This window comes from Lemur catta, chromosome 7 (genome assembly GCF_020740605.2).
Source record: "Lemur catta isolate mLemCat1 chromosome 7, mLemCat1.pri, whole genome shotgun sequence".
NCBI lineage: Eukaryota > Metazoa > Chordata > Mammalia > Primates > Lemuridae > Lemur > Lemur catta.
In genome coordinates, this window is record NC_059134.1 from 9,721,293 (window position 1) to 9,739,451 (window position 18,159).

The 18,159-nt window shown below is 46.6% G+C and overlaps 1 protein-coding gene across 1 annotated transcript in view; it reads left to right on the plus strand.

Annotated features, from left to right (window-relative positions):
* The window catches only part of BARX2 (BARX homeobox 2), a 59,770-nt gene extending 42,607 nt beyond the window's left edge, over window positions 1–17,163 (plus strand). The window contains exons 2-4 of the mRNA XM_045555431.1: window positions 6,356–6,662; window positions 10,599–10,683; window positions 16,407–17,163. Coding sequence (XP_045411387.1) covers window positions 6,356–6,662; window positions 10,599–10,683; window positions 16,407–16,679 — 665 coding nt within the window. The 3' untranslated portion in view covers window positions 16,680–17,163. The remainder of the gene's footprint in view (window positions 1–6,355; window positions 6,663–10,598; window positions 10,684–16,406) is intronic.
* Window positions 17,164–18,159: the final 996 nt, after the last annotated feature.

Genomic DNA, 18,159 nt, shown 5'->3' on the forward strand with positions numbered 1-18,159 from the left:
CCAACTATTTCTAGGACCCCGTATGGTCCAGTACACGCACAACAGAAATCTGACTGGAGAAGCCTTGAACAGGAAGACCTTTATTTGAGTTTTTCTCAAGGAGTGTATTAATGGATTTTATGCAGGATACCCCCTAAAATGTTTTCCAGAAATCCTCTCTAAATAGCCTTCACACTCCCAAAGGGACAGACTCACAGCAGCCTCCAACAATGTGCCCCCTTTCTCTGGTCCATGTGGTTTCCTAACTTTCCTCCTCCCCTCACACAGTGTGTTCCCATTGTGTGACCACAGGGGGCAGCCCTTGGGAAGGGTAGTTCTTTTCCCAGTTTGGCTGCTTTTCTAGAAAGCAGGAGATTTTCAGAATCTTGGTGATAAAAATTCCTCAGCAGACTTCCAGAATTCTGATGAGCAAAAATTTATTTATAGTAAACTCCAAACTTCATTTCTTAGGGAATTTATTATATCTTAAACCTGGCATTTTAAGTCACCAGACTAGTCAATATATGGTGTTAGGATTGTTGGCTATCAATTTAGAAAAAATAATGTGACATATTTATATTTTACAAAATAAACATCTTGTAACTATATATTTTCAATAGATTAACACACATATTACTAGACTTGGGTCATATGTGTGTTTGTATGGACTAGGAACAATTCTGTAAGTTTACCTCTAAGATTTAGGGGTTCAAAGTGGTAAGGGTAGTCTTCTACTTTATGTGATTCTGAATCTTTTCAAATTTCTTTTGTGACAAATGCTTGTAACTGTTTTTTATTTCTTATAAAATTTATTTGAAATTTGTATTCAGTAAAAATTTACTATTTTAGTGTAAGGATGAGTTTTGATAAATGCAAAAAGTGTATAACTGCTTCCACAATCAGATAGAAAACAGTCTCAGTGCCTCCTCTTCCATCACCCCCACCCCCACCACCCCAGCCAGTTCTCTTGTACTGTCCCTTTAATCCCCTTAACCTCTAGTAATCTGCCCTCCATCCCTGGTGATGCCTCTCCTTTTATGTCATATAAATGGAATCGTAGAGCCTTTTGAGTCTGGCTTCTTTCACTTAGTGTAATCATTGAGGTCCATCCATGATGTGTTTAGCAATAGTTTTTTCCCTTTTGTTGTTGAGTAGTATTTCATTGTATGTTTGTACGGTTTGTTTATCCATCCCCAGTTGAGCGACATTTGGATTGTTTCCAGTTTTTGGTAATTACTATAAATATTTGCTTATAGGTTTTTGTGTTTTCTTTTCACTTGGGTTAATACCTAGGTATTTATTGGGTCATATGGTGACCATTTGTTTAACCTTATAAGAAACTGCTAACTCTCTTTCCAAAAAGGCTGGACCATTTCGCATTCCCACCTGCAATGTAGGAGAGTTCCAGTTGCTCTCCATACTTGCTGACACTTGATGTTTTCAGTTTATAAAAATGTTTAGACTATTCTGAGAGATGTGTAGTGGTATACCCTTGTGGCTTTAATTTGCGTTTCCCTTATAATCATCTTAAGCATCTTTTCCTGTGCTTATTTGCCATCTATGTATCCTCTTTGGAGAAGTGTCTTTTCAAAACTTCTGCTTATTTTTTATGAGGTTATTTTTTAATTTTTGAACTTTGTGAGTTCTTTACGTATACAAATCATTTGTCAGGTGTGAGATTTGCAAATATTTTCTCCCAGTGTGCAGCTTGTCTTTTCATTTTCTTAATATTATCTTTTGCAGAGAAAAAAAATTGTTAATTTTGATGAAGGCCAGTTTTTTTTTTTTTACTTTTTTCTTTCACCCTTCATGCTTTCAATGTGATAGCTAAGAATTCTCTGCCTAACCCAAAGTCACAAAGATTTTCTCCTATGTTTTCTTCTAAAAATTGTATAAATTTGTGTTTCCGTTAGGGTCTATGGTCCATTTTGAGTGATTTCGAAAAATAATGTCTGAGGTCAAGGTTCAATTTTTTTGCATATAAATGTCCAAGTGCTCTAGCACCACTTGTTCAAAAGGCTATTATTTCTCCATGTTAAGTGGTGTTTATTTTAAAAGAATGAATAGGATTCTACTAACATGAGAAATCAAATATATTCTAACATAAAAGGAGAAAATTCCTTAGACCCTTTGATTCTAAGCAGGCAGAGAGAGTCCTCTTTGCCCAAGGGAAACCCACAATGTCTGTTTTACTAGAAGTGCATTAAACTACACATATTTTAAACTCCATTTCTGGGATTCTAGATTTATTTTCTTTGCCTAGCTTTCTAGGAGAAATTTTAACTACTTATGGTACAGGGGTCAAATGATCATACTTTTTTGACAAATTGAACATATATTAAAACTTTAGAATGAGAACGAAACTTAAAGCTCATTTAGTCTTTTACTTTTTTTAATTACAAAAATAATACTTGCATGTGCAAAATGTAAATAATACGGAAGCATCATCTAGGTATTGGGATGCCACGGCATGCTGATTTTCCCACTGCATCTCTGTCCCTGCTTCTCAGTCTTTTTGGCTGGCTCCTTTTCCTCTTTGTGACCTCAGAGGCTGGTGTGCCCCAGGGCTCCATCCTTGGATTTCCTTATTTCTTTATTCCACTCACTCCCTTGGTGATCTCATGCAATCCTGTGGCTCAAAATACCACATACACTCCCATGAGTCAAAGTCGTGTCTACAGCCCAGCCTCTTCCCTGCACTCCAGACGGGTTTATCCAGCTGCCTCTTAACACATGCAACTTGTCTGACATGAAAATCTTGGCTTTCTCAGCCAGTGCTGCTCTTTCCCCAGTCTTTTCCCATCTTAGTGAAGGGCACAGTCCTTCCATCCATCCTTCAGTTGCTAAGATAAAAAATCCAGGCATTACCTGGCACTCTCTCTCTCTCAGACCTGACGTTCAGTCCTTGCACAAAGTCTTTTCAACCCTAACCGTAAAATGTACCGAGTCTGACACCCTCATTGCCACAGCTGCTGCCTGTCTGGTCCAGAACACGGCCTTGCCTGCTCACTGGTTTCTTTGCTCCCACAACCGCCCCTGCAGCCCGGCCTCTACCCTGAGCCACAGGGTCCCTTGAAGACGTCTGTCCGATCGTGTCCTTCCCCAGCCCACTTCTCACCCATGGCTTTTGATCACATTTTGAATAAAATGCAAATGACTTGCCTTCGCCTACAAGACCCTGCATAATGTGGCTCCGGCAGGTCTCTCTAAATTTTACTGTCCTGTGACGTGTCCCCTTGCTCACTCTGCCGTTTTGCTGTTCCTGAACCCACACTGCTTCCCCCTCTAGGGCTCCGCACCTGCTGGTTCTCGCCCGTGCTGGCGTTGGGCCCTGTGCCTTCTCAAGGCTCTCCTGCGTGGGGAGGCGCTCGCTCACCTGCTGAAGGGTCGCCTTCCCTGACTCCTGCTCTGAGATGCCTGCCCTCCTCCCCACCCGCCCCATGTTTCACTGTGCTGTGAATAGAGGATTCGTTGCTCCCTGGCATTATATTATATATTGGTTTGTTTATTTGTTTGCTGCCTGCCTCTCCTACTGAACTGTGAGCTCCTTGAAGGTGGGCTTTGCAGTACTCATCGCTGTGTCCCCAGCCTCCAGAGCAGAGGGTAGCCGGTGGCAGGTGCTCAATGAATATTTATGGCAGGATTGAGAACAGGATTAGATGAATACATATGTTTTCCTTTTCATCCTATTCTACTCCCACCCTTTCCCTGGAGGTTATCACTGTTAATAGTTTGGTAACTAGCTTTCTGGACTTTTAAAAAATGCATTCATAAATGCAGACAACACTCCTGAGATTGTTTATGATAATGCAAACTATTTTATATCATACTTTTCTCTTTATATTTTAGATATTTTCTCATATTAACAATATTAATTCATATATATAATATAGATATCTCTGTTCATCTATCTAGATCAGTTTATAGAAATAGTTATTTAAAAAAAATTTTTTATGGGACAAAGTCTCACTCCATCACCCCCGGTAGAGAGCAGTGGCGTCATCATCACAGCTTGCTGCAACCTCAAACTCCTGGTCTCAAGCGAGCCTCCTGCCACAGCCTCCTGAGTAGCTGGGACTACAGGTGCATGCCACTGCGCCTGCCTAATGTTTCTACTTTTTTTGTAGATGTGTCTTACTCTTGCGGAGGCTGGTCTTGAAGGCCTGACCTCAAGCGATCCTCCCGCCTTGGCCCCCTGCAGTGTTAGGATTACAGGCGTGAGCCACCGCTGCTGGCCTGAGATAGTTTTTTAATGGTTACATTGTAGTCCATATGATAGGTGGACTTTCCTATGGGTAGATATGTGGGTTCTTTCCCCCTTTTCACTATTATAACAAGACTGCAGTGAATAAACTTGTATGTAAATCTCTGTACACAAAGACCCCAGCTTGCAGTATTCCCTGTTAGTAACTTGGTAGATACTGCTTAGTTTGTTCGTCTAAAAGATTATACTGTTTTACAAACCCCTCAACAATATATGAGTGCCTGTTTCCCCATATCCTTGCCAATGCTAGATACATTACCACACTTTCAAATATTATTCAATGTTAGGGGAAAAATGTTTAACCCTCTTGCAAAAGAGAAAGGTGATAAAAAGCCTTTCCCACAGTTAGGTAACTAGTCATTTCCTATACTGATAAGCTCCTGAGTTTCTAGGTTATAAATTAGCCTGCTAAAGAAAGGTAGTCTCTTTTGAAAGAAATGGCAGACTTAAAGGAGTCAAGTGATTTGAGATGAGAAACATCTTAGGCCTGTTTAAGAAGTTTTCAGATTCTTTCTCAAGAAGCATCATTTCATCATGCATGCTGGGAGATCCAATCCACGAGCCCAGGCATTCTCATTTTCTTGCTATAAGATATCATTCGCGATGATTTTTTTTTTTCCTTAAAAAGAATCCGCAACACAAAACCTCAAGTGTTAGAGTTGGCAGGAGAGTAATGGAAGTCGTAGCACTTGGTGATTTATTGTTATTTAACAGCTCTGTGGTTTCCCTTGGGCCTTGCTGGAAATATACTCAAAGAACAAGAGAAGTTATTGGTTTTAATAACTTGTGACTGGGGTCCAAGCAGAGGCATGGGAAGGAATAAGAAGAGAAATGCCAACCCGGAGAAAAGAGCGAGAACACACGTCTCTTCCGTGATGTCAGTGGGTTCGGCTCAGATGCCTGCCTTGCTCAGTAGCCCCTTGTCAGGCTGGACGGAGCCCCAGGGGCAGCCGTGAGTCTTCTCCGTTGCCATGAGATATCAAATGGTGGGACGAGAGGGACTTTGCAGCATCAGTATATTAGAGTTCGAAGGATTCTTTGAGATCAGCTGTTCTTATTCACTGTACAGGTGACAACTGAGAGATGAAATGATTTACATAGGTAATGATTGAGACATTTTAAACCTGATGCTTATTGAATAATGAAAGGAAAGGGCTCTTTACTGGAACTTTAAAGGCTTAACAGATTGTTGGATGGGAAAGTGCTCTTGCCTTGAAATTCCCGCAGCAGGAGTGGCATGTAACTAGTACAGATACCACCGTAGCCTGCCCCTGCGCATGTCCATGGCAGACACTGTTAACCAACCTCAGCATCGGTGCCTTTTGGTCAGCTGGGCTCTGATCCACCCTGAGAATCCTCCCTAACACAGTGCTGTGGGCACCAGTCATAGTTGACCTGAGTTTTCATGGGAATTAGAATCTACTGGTCCCTTCTTCTAAGTGATGAGTCCGTGTGATTTGAGATGTGGTGATAAGAGCCCTGGCGGTCCAGCCGGAAGAACTTGGTTTGACTCCTGAATCTGCCTTTTCCTTGCTGTGTGATCTCAGGCAAGTCACTGAACCTTTCTGGGACTATTCTTCATCTCTGAAGTGAGGGAGTTGAATTAGATAATCCTAAAGCATCCTGCCAGCTCTGAAAAATGCTGTGATTCAAGGACCATGAGACCTCTCAGGAGGAATTCATAGTTACAAGCATGTCTTTTGATAAAGACCACGGGTAGTTCTCAGGAAATCTAGGTTGGATTTCTGAAATAAGTGTTTCTAGCTTTTTCTGACCACTTCTTTTTATCTGCTTGGGCCCACTGACCAAGAATTTAGGGGTTCAGAAGGGAGAGAGGGGGGAAAGATTCAATTAAAACTGGAGGACTTGCAGGAACCTCTTGGCCGCTCCAGTGTCTCACAAAGAGATCTCCGTGTTGCCTGCCCGGCCTGAAGTCGCAGGTCTCGAGTTGCCGCTTTCTCTTCCCCTTCCTCCGTTTGCAGCTCCTTAGGAGCAGGAGGCCCTGCCCGCCCGAAGGGTCTCAGCGCGTGGCCCTCCGAGGGCTCCCAGCCTCCTTCCCCCGCTGCTCCTTGCGTGACGGTGACGGTGACCTCCCTCCCTGTTTGTTTCCAGGCTCCCCTTCCCTCCGGGCGTACCCTCTCCTCTCGGTGATCACCCGACAGCCCGCGGTCATCTCCCACCTGGTCCCCGCCACCCCGGGGATCGCCCAGGCGTTGTCCTGCCACGCAGTGCCGGTCCCCGAGGCGGTGGCGGCCGAGGCCCCGGGCGGCGAGGCCGTAGCCAGCAGCGAGTCGGAGACGGAGCAGCCCGCGCCGCGGCCGAAGAAGCCCCGCCGGAGCCGCACCATATTCACTGAGCTGCAGCTCATGGGCCTGGAGAAGAAGTTCCAGAAGCAGAAGTACTTGTCCACCCCGGACAGGTGAGCGTGCAGGGAGGGGACTCTGCGGCGAAGGCCCTTGAGAAGGGGAGACTCCTGTTCTCTCAGCGTGGCCGGGGCGCCACCGACGACTGCTTTTGTGACGCGCGGCGGGAATCCGCTCCTTGGCCCAAGTTGGCTCAACCCTGGTTAGACAGAGTCGGCCCTCGGGAGTCCACGCAGCCGCCGCAGCCTGCCTGTGGCCGCGCGACAGCCTTCACTGCTTTTGCCCCCCGGCCTGTCCATATCAGGGTTGACCCCAGTCTTGTCAAAGAGAAAGGGAAGGAAACACAAATGAATTCCGTAAGCTTTTTAGTAGCTCTTTGATAAACGTTTAAGTGAGAGAGGAGTCTGCAAATCACTGGCTGGGAGGGAATTTGCCTATAGATTCAGTGCACCAGGCACCATCGCTGTTACCTGAGGGTCTCCTGGGTGCTGGGCACTGGGGCAGGGATGGCACATCCCAAAGGTGGCAGTGGAGGAGGTCGTGGGCAGGAATAACAACTACCTACGGTACGTACGGTGAGCCCAGTCCTGGTGCTCGTGTGGTGCTGTAGGAACACAGATGTGTCAGACGGGGTGAGGGAAGGCTTCTCAGAGTAGGAAACATTTAAGAAGAGGTTTGATGCCAGGAAGGACAGGGTACCCCACACCAGGGCACAGAAAGAAGCCTGTCTTGCTGGGCATGTGGAGGAACTGCAAATGGCTGGGCCATTTGCAGCTTAAGGTGCGAATGGGTCGGGGTGGGATGAGGCCGAAAGGCAGGAAGGCTCTCGTGTGCCTGGCTGAGAATGCGGCCTGGTGGTTCAGGCAGTCAGCAGCCTTTAGGAGCCGGGGGTGACATGACCAGACTGCCCTTTTAGAATCGTCTCTGCAGAGATGCCGTAAGTGATAGATCCGAGAGACAAAAGATGGAGCAGGGAAACCAGTTAGGACAGAATCCAGGGATAGTCGCTGAAGACCTGAATTAGGGGTGATGGTGGGAATAGACAGGCGAGAGCAGATGGGAGAACAATTGTGAGGAGAGAAGGGACAGAGTCAACATCAGGGGAGGAAGCAGGAAGGGAGCTGAGAGTTCTGCGGTTCCTGACTGGGCCTCCAGGTAAGCAGGGATCCCATTAACTGAAGTGAGAAGCAGAGGACAGCACGGGTCTCGGGGGGACAGGGTGAGTCCTGTTTTGGACCTGTGCATTTTGGGTGCCTTGGGGCAGACAGTGGAGACAGGTCTGTGAATCAGGTGTTACTTGACGGGCTCTCCGGGTATTAAAGGGGTGTTTTGGTGCCCCTAGCACGTAATTGAGAGCCTTGTGGACTTGTGCAGCCAGGGGAGTGGGCACCATTATTTACGAGTTGCGTGCGTGGTAGCTTGTTGAAAGGGCTTTTTTGCACACATGAGTAAAATTTTAGGCTTATTTTCTGGAAGTCAGGGGATGTTTTTACAGAAATGTTAGTTCTTGATAAACCTCCTGGGGCTTCCTGTTACCTGCCCAGGCATCTCTCAGGTGACCTGCACAGGATTGATTCATTTGCCTGGGGAGGACACCATCTGGCTGGCACTGAAGCTGCTGCCTTAACCCGCCCGCTCAGATGATCCTCACCTCCCTACGTGACCAGGGCCATGAGCACGGCCTCCTCCCACAGCTCTCGCCCTCCTGCTCTCTGTTTGTTTCTCCAGTTTCCTAGGTGAGCCCACTTAAGCATATATGCAGGGAAGTGAGAATTTGTAACGGTGGCAGGTAATGAGAGAAAGCTGATGACAGTGAAGCGTGTTTCTGTAGCCAGAGTGAGTCAGGGCTGCATTTTTCCCAAGTGAGCTAACACCACTTGCTAACGCAGCAGCAGAGCTGTGAACTGAACCTTCCATTGACTAATGCACCTGATGGCCTCAGGTGAACTGGGCTTGGGAAGGCCCTGCATAGCCCACGGGGGACTGGTCTCCAGGGAGGCCTGTGAGACCAGAAGTCTGTGGGGTGGCCCCCGGCCTGCTTGGGCCTTAGTGAATGACTGCTCGGGACGCAGTGCCTCCTTCCTGGGAAGAGCTAAGTGCTGTTGGTGCTGGGAATTTGTTGGCTTTAGCCTGTTAGTAACTTTCAATAAAACTGCCAGCTTCCAGTAGGCATCTGCAGGGACAACCAGATATATGTACATGCAGATTTAAGACAAGTTCCACAGTCTCTGAAGGAAGACTGCTTATTACTGGGAATTTAAATTGTGCACTCTGGTCTGAGCAGGGGGACCGGGCAGCTGCACCAGGGAGTGCCAAGAGTTAGCACCTGGAACCCTCAGGGCTGCTACCTGTTGGTCTCCCTGATGGGTAGATCTACTCAGGCAGAGAGAGCTGCAGCTGAGAACACACACCTGAGCCTCTCCGTGGATCAGTCTGTTTGGCTGCACAGGCTTGTGTGAGCTTGTGGGCCTTAGACTCACAAACAGCAAACTTCAGAAACTTGGGCACCTTCAAAAAAGGGGGGGTCACTGCCCAAGTTGTATCAAAGGTGATCATCCCAAATTGCTGCATTAGTTCACACTGCTTCACTGAGTATGGTTAGAGCTTCAGGTAGGCAGCTAATGTTGGCTTAAGGAGACGGTCCTTCCAGTTGCTTAGGTAGGCCTGGGGTTCGTACCCATGTGGGTCATTGTCATAGGCTCGAGGACTGAGGTTGGAAGCCTGGCTACAGACTTCCCTTTCTCATTCTATTTGCTCCACTCAGGTTGTCTGCTGCTCTGTGGGCTGTAGCATCCCTGCGTTTCCCTTTAGCAGATCCAACTTATACAAATATATTGTGCATGGGGGTGAGCCCCAATACAGCAGGTGGTGTACAAGTCAGACAGAAATAGATTTGGATCCTGCCTCTACCTCTTGCTCTAGGATCCTCTACTTAGGGTCAGCAAAGTTTTCCAGGACAGGGTCAGATAGTAAATATTTTAGGCTTTGTGAGCAGTATTATCTGTCACAACTACTCAATTCTGATGTTGTAGCACAGAGGCAGCCATGGATAATATGTAAACGAATGAGCGTCTTTATGTTTCAGTAAAACTATATTTGCAAAACCAGGGAGCAGGCAGGATTTGGCCATAGTGCTGATACAGTCTCATCTGTCTAAGCCTTGAATCACTTCCCTGTAAAATGGGGATAATTATACCTACTTCGGAGTGTTGTGAAAAGAATAGATGAGACAGCAAGCACATGCTAGGGGCTAGTGTGCAGCCAGGGACACGGTGGGGCTCAGGAAGCAGGGACTGTGCTGTTGGGCTTTGCCCCAGCTGCACACTTCCCAGGACTGGCTTTGACTTTTAGGACTTTTCAGATGGCTACTGAGAAGTGCAGAACCACGATTAGGTAGAATAGAAGGCAGGAGGGCTATGGATTTAATGTTTCCTTTGGAATCTTTGTAACATTTAATTGATCATAACATTTTAACCATTGTAACAGTTTGGGGCAGCTACAGGGATGAATCAATCCATCAAAAGGTATTTGGAGCCCTGCTTCTGGTCTTAAGAATGTGATAGGCACTTTTGTGGATATGAAGGAAGTGGAAGACATGCCCTGCTCTTGCTGCTGAGAGGCAGAAATAACACGTGCGAAGCGGTTTGAGATCAGTGGAGACTGTGGGGCCGTCTGGGTGGAGGGTGCAGAGCGGACGGGCCGTGGAGCCAGGGGCTGGCCTGCAGGCAGGGACTGGAACGGGGTCTGCAGTGGTGAGTGGGGCTCCCATGAGGAACGGACAGGCATCCTTGGGCATGGGCTTCTGTTTCTCAGCTTCCCAGAGCTTCCTCCATAGGATCCTTGGGAGGAAAGAAGAGCCCTTTGGGGAAGAACTGGAGTATGAAGCGGGAGGTTGGAGCTTTGGTGGCAAGTGCTGGAGCTCGTCAGCAGGACCCCATCCCTACTGCCTCTCCCTGTTTCCTCATCCTTCCTTTGTATCTCGTGCCTTCCAGGTTGGACTTGGCCCAGTCCCTGGGACTCACTCAGCTGCAGGTGAAGACTTGGTATCAGAATCGCAGGATGAAGTGGAAGAAAATGGTAAGAAAGGAGAGAGTCCAACCGAACGCCCATCCTGAGGGAAGGATTCCTACTGCAGGGCTGGAGTTCAGAATGTGATAGGCACTTTCTTGGGGACCACGCAGCCGTCTGGGTTGCAGATGGAAGGACTTCTAAGCTGCTGGCGGGGAGGGAGGCTGTTTGACTGTAGGGTGAGCTATTCCTCTTGACCTGGATTTCCTAACCAGGGGGATATTCCTTTTCACAATTTCCTTAGAAATCAAGAAAGAGAAAGCCCACAAGCCTCTTAGTTGCTAGTTTTAACCCTGCCGGCTAGCCTTTTCAAAGAACTTCCTTCCCCCTCCTACCACAAGCTAAGAATAGAAGTCAGTACTCTTTGTTTATAATGATGGAGAGAACACATCTGTTCTTCCAGCTCTCAGTCCTCCAATGGAGTGATCCTCAAACTTTGGTGGGCATCAGAGTCACCTGGGTAGCAGATTAGATGCGGACTCTGGGCCCCCTCCCAGGATTCTGATCCCAGAAATCTGAGACAGGGCTGGGAATGTGCACAATAACAACAGCCAGGTTATTCTGAGGTGCCTGACATAACGACCACCATTTCTGTAATGCCGCCCTAGTGCCTGGCTAATGAACACTTCATTTTTGATTTTTAAGGGTACTTATTGGAATAGACCTCTCTATGTTTTGAAGAACTCAACTTCATTATCATTTATCCTTTTGCTTTTTTTTTTTAAAGTACTGTTAAATCCAGATTTTTCCAAAGTAGTTGAGTATTTCATTTCTCGGTTTCGTAAACCACAGAGACAAGGTCAAAGCCCAGAGAAAGGTGAAGGGCTGGCGATGAGGGCAGAAGCCCAGCTCTGTTCTCTACCGACCAGGTGCCACCGTGTCATCTGACATGGGTCCCTTACAACCTCACTGAATTTCACTGGCTCTTTTTCCTGTTGTATGGACCAGGCATTTCATCCTTTCTAGTGACATTCTAATTTGCTAACTCATCTGGTCACAAGCCATACTTCCTGGTATTTCAAGGGCTGGAATATGTTTTTCACAATAATCAAATAACTAAGTTGTCCCCCACCCCATTTTTCAGGGGAAAAAAGTCAATTGATAGATATTTTCTCAGTTTTGTGGTCTCATCCACTAATTTTGTTCTGAAACCTTTAGTTCTTGCTATTCCTTTGTATCTGCTAGCAATGAGGGGAAAAGACAAAATAAATAAATTGCCAGTGAATATTAATGGGAAAAATGAGGAAAAAAAGCCAACAAGCAGCTATGATTATGGTCCCAAAAATGAATTCTTGGGCAAATCTCATAATTTCAACTGGGGGCAACCTGACCCTGAAATGGAAGGGCTTTCAAATGGAGGCAGCCTGGCTCCTGAAGTGCTCACGCAGGAGGGCGGCAATGCCAGTTGCATGTACAAACACACGGATGTTGCATGAATCGACAAACGTGTATTCAGCATCTCCCTGTGAACCATGCCTTTTCCTAGGCACTATAGGAAGGAATGAAATAAAATATAACCCCTACCTTCAGGGAATTTCTGATCTGTAGAGAAACAAGGCCCAGGGAGCAGCTAGGGAGCACATTATAATTAAGTGCTGGTTGTTTATCATGGATTTATAAGTTCATCAGAGTTCAGAGGAGAGGTGTTGGAGAGGATTGCAGGGAGAAGTAGAGATTGGAGGATGAATGGATTTAGTTAAATAGATAGTCATTCCAAAAACTCTGCAGTGCCAAGACACACACGAAACTTAACAGTGGAGACCTTCTGGGGGATTGGTCTTTAGAACCTGGCCGGGGAGTGAGAAGCGCCGGGCTGTGTTCCCATGCCTGCCTCTCCCTGGCTGATTCTGGGCAAGTCCCTTCACTGCTTTCTGTGCAAGTTCCACCACGCACCTCTTTCCTCGTCAATCATCGGCATGGAAATCAATGTCTCTTGAGTAGCAGAAGCATTGTTTAAATTGGTTATCAGCAATCTTTTTGTGAGTCAGATGATTAAGGAATTGACAGCCAGCCTTCCCTGCCAGCACCGCCCGACACCCGTGGGACGACGCATGTGCCTTTGCCTCTGACGTCACTTGTTTTTCACCAGCCACTGTGCTCCTGGCGCAGCTGTGGGCTGGTTATCGATGGCTGTCAATGCCTTGTAGACCAAAATGGAAGAAACTCAGCAGTTTGACCTCAGAGAACATTCTGTGGGTCGACCAGATTCAGGTCTTTTTAGGAGACAAGAGTGCTCGGCTTTCAGTTCACTTTTGCAGTAATTTGTTGAGCACTTGCTTTTGTCAGGCAACAGAGATGCAAAAACAAGACATGACCCTGTCCATTAAAAAATAGAGTTATAAGAAGGTAGTTAGTCGAGTGGGGGAAAAAGACCTACAAACTAGTATTATTGTTACACAGAGTGATCAGGGCAACAGCAGAAGGATTTACAGGGCTCAGAATCAGAAGGGAGAAGGGAGAGCTTCAGCGAAGAGGGGTCGTCTGTGTTGCTTTAGTGGCTGAATGGAAATGTGCCAAGTGACGGTGGGAAGGGTGTTGCAGGCAGAAGGAAGGGACAGAGTCCTTGGGGCCACTGAAGTACTTCAGAATGGTGGGCGCTGGCGTGTGGGGATGGTGCTCAGTTGTGGAACAGCAGGGCATTGTTGGGATCCTGATTGCTTCATATATTTTCCCAGCAAAACTCTTTCAAGGCTATCTCTTCAGGTACCGGGCAGGAAAAGAAAAGGTAATTGGGTAATAAAGATGTCTCAAGGCTAGTAACCTAATTGGAACTGGAAAAAGATTAGCAGTTGATTCTTAGACTAATTCACACGCCTGCCAAGGGCAGCCTTGCCAGGACCAGGATAGCATCTCTGACTGGTTCTGACCGGTCAGCGGTGGTACCCTGTAGCGGGCTGGGTAGATCTAATCTTGCACGTGAGACGGGTGCTCACCCTCTATTCCGTTTCAGTTGGCTTTAGGTCCAGGAGGCCTTGGTGCTTCGCAGCGGGCCGACAGTATCTCCTTACTCAGGGGTCTTTTTCAGCTCTCAAACAGACTTCTGTTCCGTGAGAGGATCCAAATGGACATCACTTTCCTCTCCTGGTCTCAGAACTGGGTGGGCCCATGCCATGCACTGTCATTATCCTTCTCACTAAGTCCCCAAGAGAGTCAGTGACTCCATGAGACTGTTACCCGTTGCTTTCTGTGTAACCCTGGGTGTTTACTTAACCTCTGTGTGCCTGTTTCTCATCAGGAATGTGCCTAACGTGTACCTTGTGGGTTGTAGTATTAACTGAGATAATCTCCAAAACTCTTAGAACAGGGCCTGCCATATAAGATGCAGCCAAGAGATGTTATTATTATTATTACTGTTATTTACCGATCCTCAAAATCCATGTCTTCAGAGGATCCACACGTTTGGAGGCCAGGATTGATAAGCCAAAAGTGAATTCTACAAGCTTCTGGGATTCTAAAGTTTTGTTTTGGTTAATAGCAGTCCTGGGCATCTGTCCTTTCTCAGTCTCCCTCCCCAGCTGTCTCCCAGTCAGTGCCTGAACCTGTGGGACTCTGCTTGGGGTCTGATGGGACATCCCACCTGCAGGCCGAGAGAGCCAGCTGACGTGAGCAGCAGTGTCTAGCAGTGTATTCACGCCGGAGAATCCAAACTTGTTTCTGAGCTTCATGGACACAGTCATCAGTTACATGGCCCCACTGTGGTACAAAGCTGCCAATAGAGAAAACAGAGCAAAAATCACCCCCATTAATCTGTCTGCCCCCTGGAGTCTGCTGGGAGTTTGGATAATTGCAAATAAATACCTGACCCAGAATGGTGGCACATTTTACACATCCTTTCACATTGTGGCGGATGAAATACTGCTGAGAGTGTTCGATTGGAATGATCAAGGGTTTTGTGTTCAAATCCCAGCTCTGCCCTTGGCTAGCTCAGTTTCCTGTCTGAAAAGTGAGGGAGAGAGAAGTTTTCTCCCTGCACTGACTATCCCTGTCTCCCATCTAAGCACCTCAGGAAGGATGCAAAAGGCCTCATCTTGACATCCTCAGCAACAGAACATTTGAATACCTGGTTTTAGAGCTCGGCAGAGGGCTGTCCGCAGGCATGGCTAATAAAAGTAGGCGGTGCACTAGATGTTCTTCCTAGAGGCAGAGAGAGGCATGTGACCTCTTGTGCTATGGGTTGTCTGGCTTCTCTAGACCAAGGGGACTAAATTGGCTCTAGGAATAATTGGGGACGAGGGCCACAGGGTGCATGTGAATGTGCACACCCTTGTGTAGGGTGGTTTTGAGATAATTGCATGTCTCAGACGTGCTGGAAGGCAGGGGGCCAGAGGTCGAGTGCAAAAACCAGCCAAGAGGGTAGTTATCTGCTAATTATTGCTTGCGCGGGAATGTTTTATTCCATTTAGAAAATGGTCTGATTGTTTTGATTTTTTTTTCTTGCTGTAGGAAAACAGCCAGGTGGGGTCTATCCAAACTGTGTGGGTGGTGTTCTCTAATTGCTGGGCTGGACTTTCTTTTGCCAATTAGGTGGCTTCCTTAGACCTGCCCTTTTCTAACTTGATTACTCCATGGGGCAACTTACTTTTGTATAACCTCTTTCATGCCGAGTGGAGCTGCTTTCAACATGTAAATTCCATCTTGGCACATTTGGGTGCTTTCAAAAGCATGCACTCGGACGGAAATCAAGATCAGATAATGACTTAGGTGAAAAGGAACACAGGGCTGTCTTCTCTCCAGAGGTGGTCTGTCAGCATCTCTGCCTCATTAAATGTCCCCTTCACATTCGTGTGTTAGCTGTTTGGGTAGAAAGTACGGTAGTTGAGCAGATTTTCACCTAAAAGGAGGTTTTTTATTAAGAACTTATTGTTTTCCTCATACCATACACAAAAATTAACTCAAAAAAATCATAGACCTTAATGTAAGAACTAACACTATTAAACTTTCAGATGGAAATATAAGAGTAAAGATTCATGACCTTGGATCAGGTAAAACCTTCTTAGATATCCCACCAAAAGTGCAAGCAACAAAAGAAAAAACAAATTGGACTTCATCAAAATTAAAAACTTTTGTGCTGTGAAGAACATCCTTAAGAAAGTGAAAAGACAACCCACAGAATGGGAGTAAATATTTGCAAATCTTTTATCTGTAAATATTTGCAAATCTTATATCTGATAAGAGACTTGTATCTGGAATACTTAAAGAACTCTTACAACTCAATAATATTACAACCAAATAATCTTACAACCAAATTTAAAAATGGGCAAAGGATTTGAATAGATATTTCTCCAACAGATGACTTTTTAGAATTTAGCTGAAGGAATTTCTGTGTCAAAAAAGGTATGCACATTTTAACATATTTGATTTGAATTCTCAGATTATCTTGAAAAGGTACCAATCACACTTTCACACTAGAGTGCCAGTGTTTATTTTCCTGCTTGCCGCAAATGTTACTGTCTTTTTGTCAACTTGATAGTTATTGTATTAACATTCTAATTTTCATTTCTTGCCTTGTTGAAGTTGAATTTTCTATGTGTTTATGATCACTTTATTCAATGCCAAAATGTATGATATTGATCCAAAGTGCATTGAGCATTTGCAGAATGAAGGTGTGAATGAACCCTGTGATCTCCCTGCTGCGACGAAGTGGTTTAGTTGCTGTGTGGGGTTATACTGGGGAGCAGGGAGGTGGAGGGAAGGAGTTATTCCTTGGATTCAAAAACTTTTTTCTCATACAGGTTCTTAAAGGTGGACAGGAAGCACCCACAAAACCCAAAGGTCGTCCCAAGAAGAACTCCATCCCCACGTCAGAGGAGATTGAAGCTGAAGAGAAGATGAACAGCCAGGCCCGGGGCCAGGAGCCCCTGGAGCCCCCCCGGGGCCAGGAGCAGCTCTGTGAAGCACAGGAACCCAAAGCAGGTGACGTCCCCTTGGAGATGGCAGAGCCACCAGGCCAGCCCCGGGAGTTGCCAGAAACCTCTTCTGAACCCCCTGCCATTGAGCTAAAGTAAAACTCTTCTGCGGGGAAGAGGGAGACAGGGAGGAAGGGAAAAGAGAGAAGGCAGGGAGTAGAGGGAGAGAAAAACTTCCAACAGCCAGTAAACTGGAGGAGAACAACAGGTCACCTGTCTCCCTCCCACCCACGGTTCCCATGGCCTTGTCATCACAGGCATTTGGGAAAGACTTGCTCGTCTTAGGCCCTTCTGTTCCCGAAAGGCTGCTTTAGCCACGGATGCCCTTGACTAAGGGAGACAGCACCCTGGAGCTCCCTGCCCAGCTGGGTGACGCCGTGGGGGCCGGGTCTGTGTTGCAAGCCCCATCCTGGTGTGCAGTGGAGGGTGCTTAGCTCGCTCCCCGCCGGCCTCTGGGCAGCCAGCCATCAACGCAGAGGCTTGCGGAGGCGTGTGGGGAGTGTGCCCAGGTTCCTTGCTGACACAGCACTTATTTCTGTAGTTTTAAAAGAGAATTTAATGTTTTTGGTTGTTTTCGGGGGGGGGGGAGGGGAGGGTGAGGGCAGGCGAAAAAAAAAAAGATGGGGGAAGGGAGTTCTGAGTTCTTAAGAAATGTTTCTGAATCGAGTTTGTTTGTTTGAAGACACGTGTGCCTTTGTACCCATTATAAGATGGTCATGTGAGCCAAGAACTGATAAGCCTTGTTTTTCTTGCTTCATTGAATTGCCATCCCTGAAGCTGCAATGCAGATGTGTTAAGATAACTTTTATTTTTTAATTAAAAATAAATCTTTCAAAAGGATTGGGTGCTTTGTGTCTTCTTGGGAGCTTACCTAACCCTTCCTGAATGTGACCCGTGGGGGGAGTGAGCCAGGCTTCCTGGGCCTTCGTTTCCTCATCTATAAAAGGAGCGACTGGGCCAGGCCACCGGTGTCCAAGTGCAGGGAGCCGTGGAGGTGGCACTGAGGCCCCCGGTGAGGAAGGAGGAGCGTGGCGGGGCTTTCCCCAGCACCCCCTGCCCCCCCCCCCAAGAACTATAAAAAAGAAACCTTCCCATCCTGCCTTGCCCCCATCCCCTATAGGTAATCATTTTTACTGATTTCTTATTTATCCTTTCTGGATTTCTTTATTAAGTATCCATTTGGATGATGGGGCTCTGCATCTTTTAACAGATGTGAGAACTACTTGTCTAGATGTGCTCGGTGATTTTAAATTTAAAAATGATGTCCCATTTTTAGTAAGACCAGGAAAGAAGTAGGCTTCAGGTTCTCTTCAGGTGTGTGTGTGGGCACCCTGCCTCTGCTTTTTGTCTGATTCTCACGCGTGCTGGCCCAGAGCCCTGATCTTGCAGGGTCGCCCTGATGGTGGCTTCCCCGGCCTGCCCCACTGTGCTGCCCCACAGGTAATTCCGCCCAGGCGGGGCCTTGGAGAATACGAGCCAACTTTAACAGTGGCCTCAACTAGGAAGCAAAACCTGTGACTAGTTCTCTAAAACAACCGTGTATTTCATTTCAAAGTTAAACAGGAAAGATCCGTGTGTT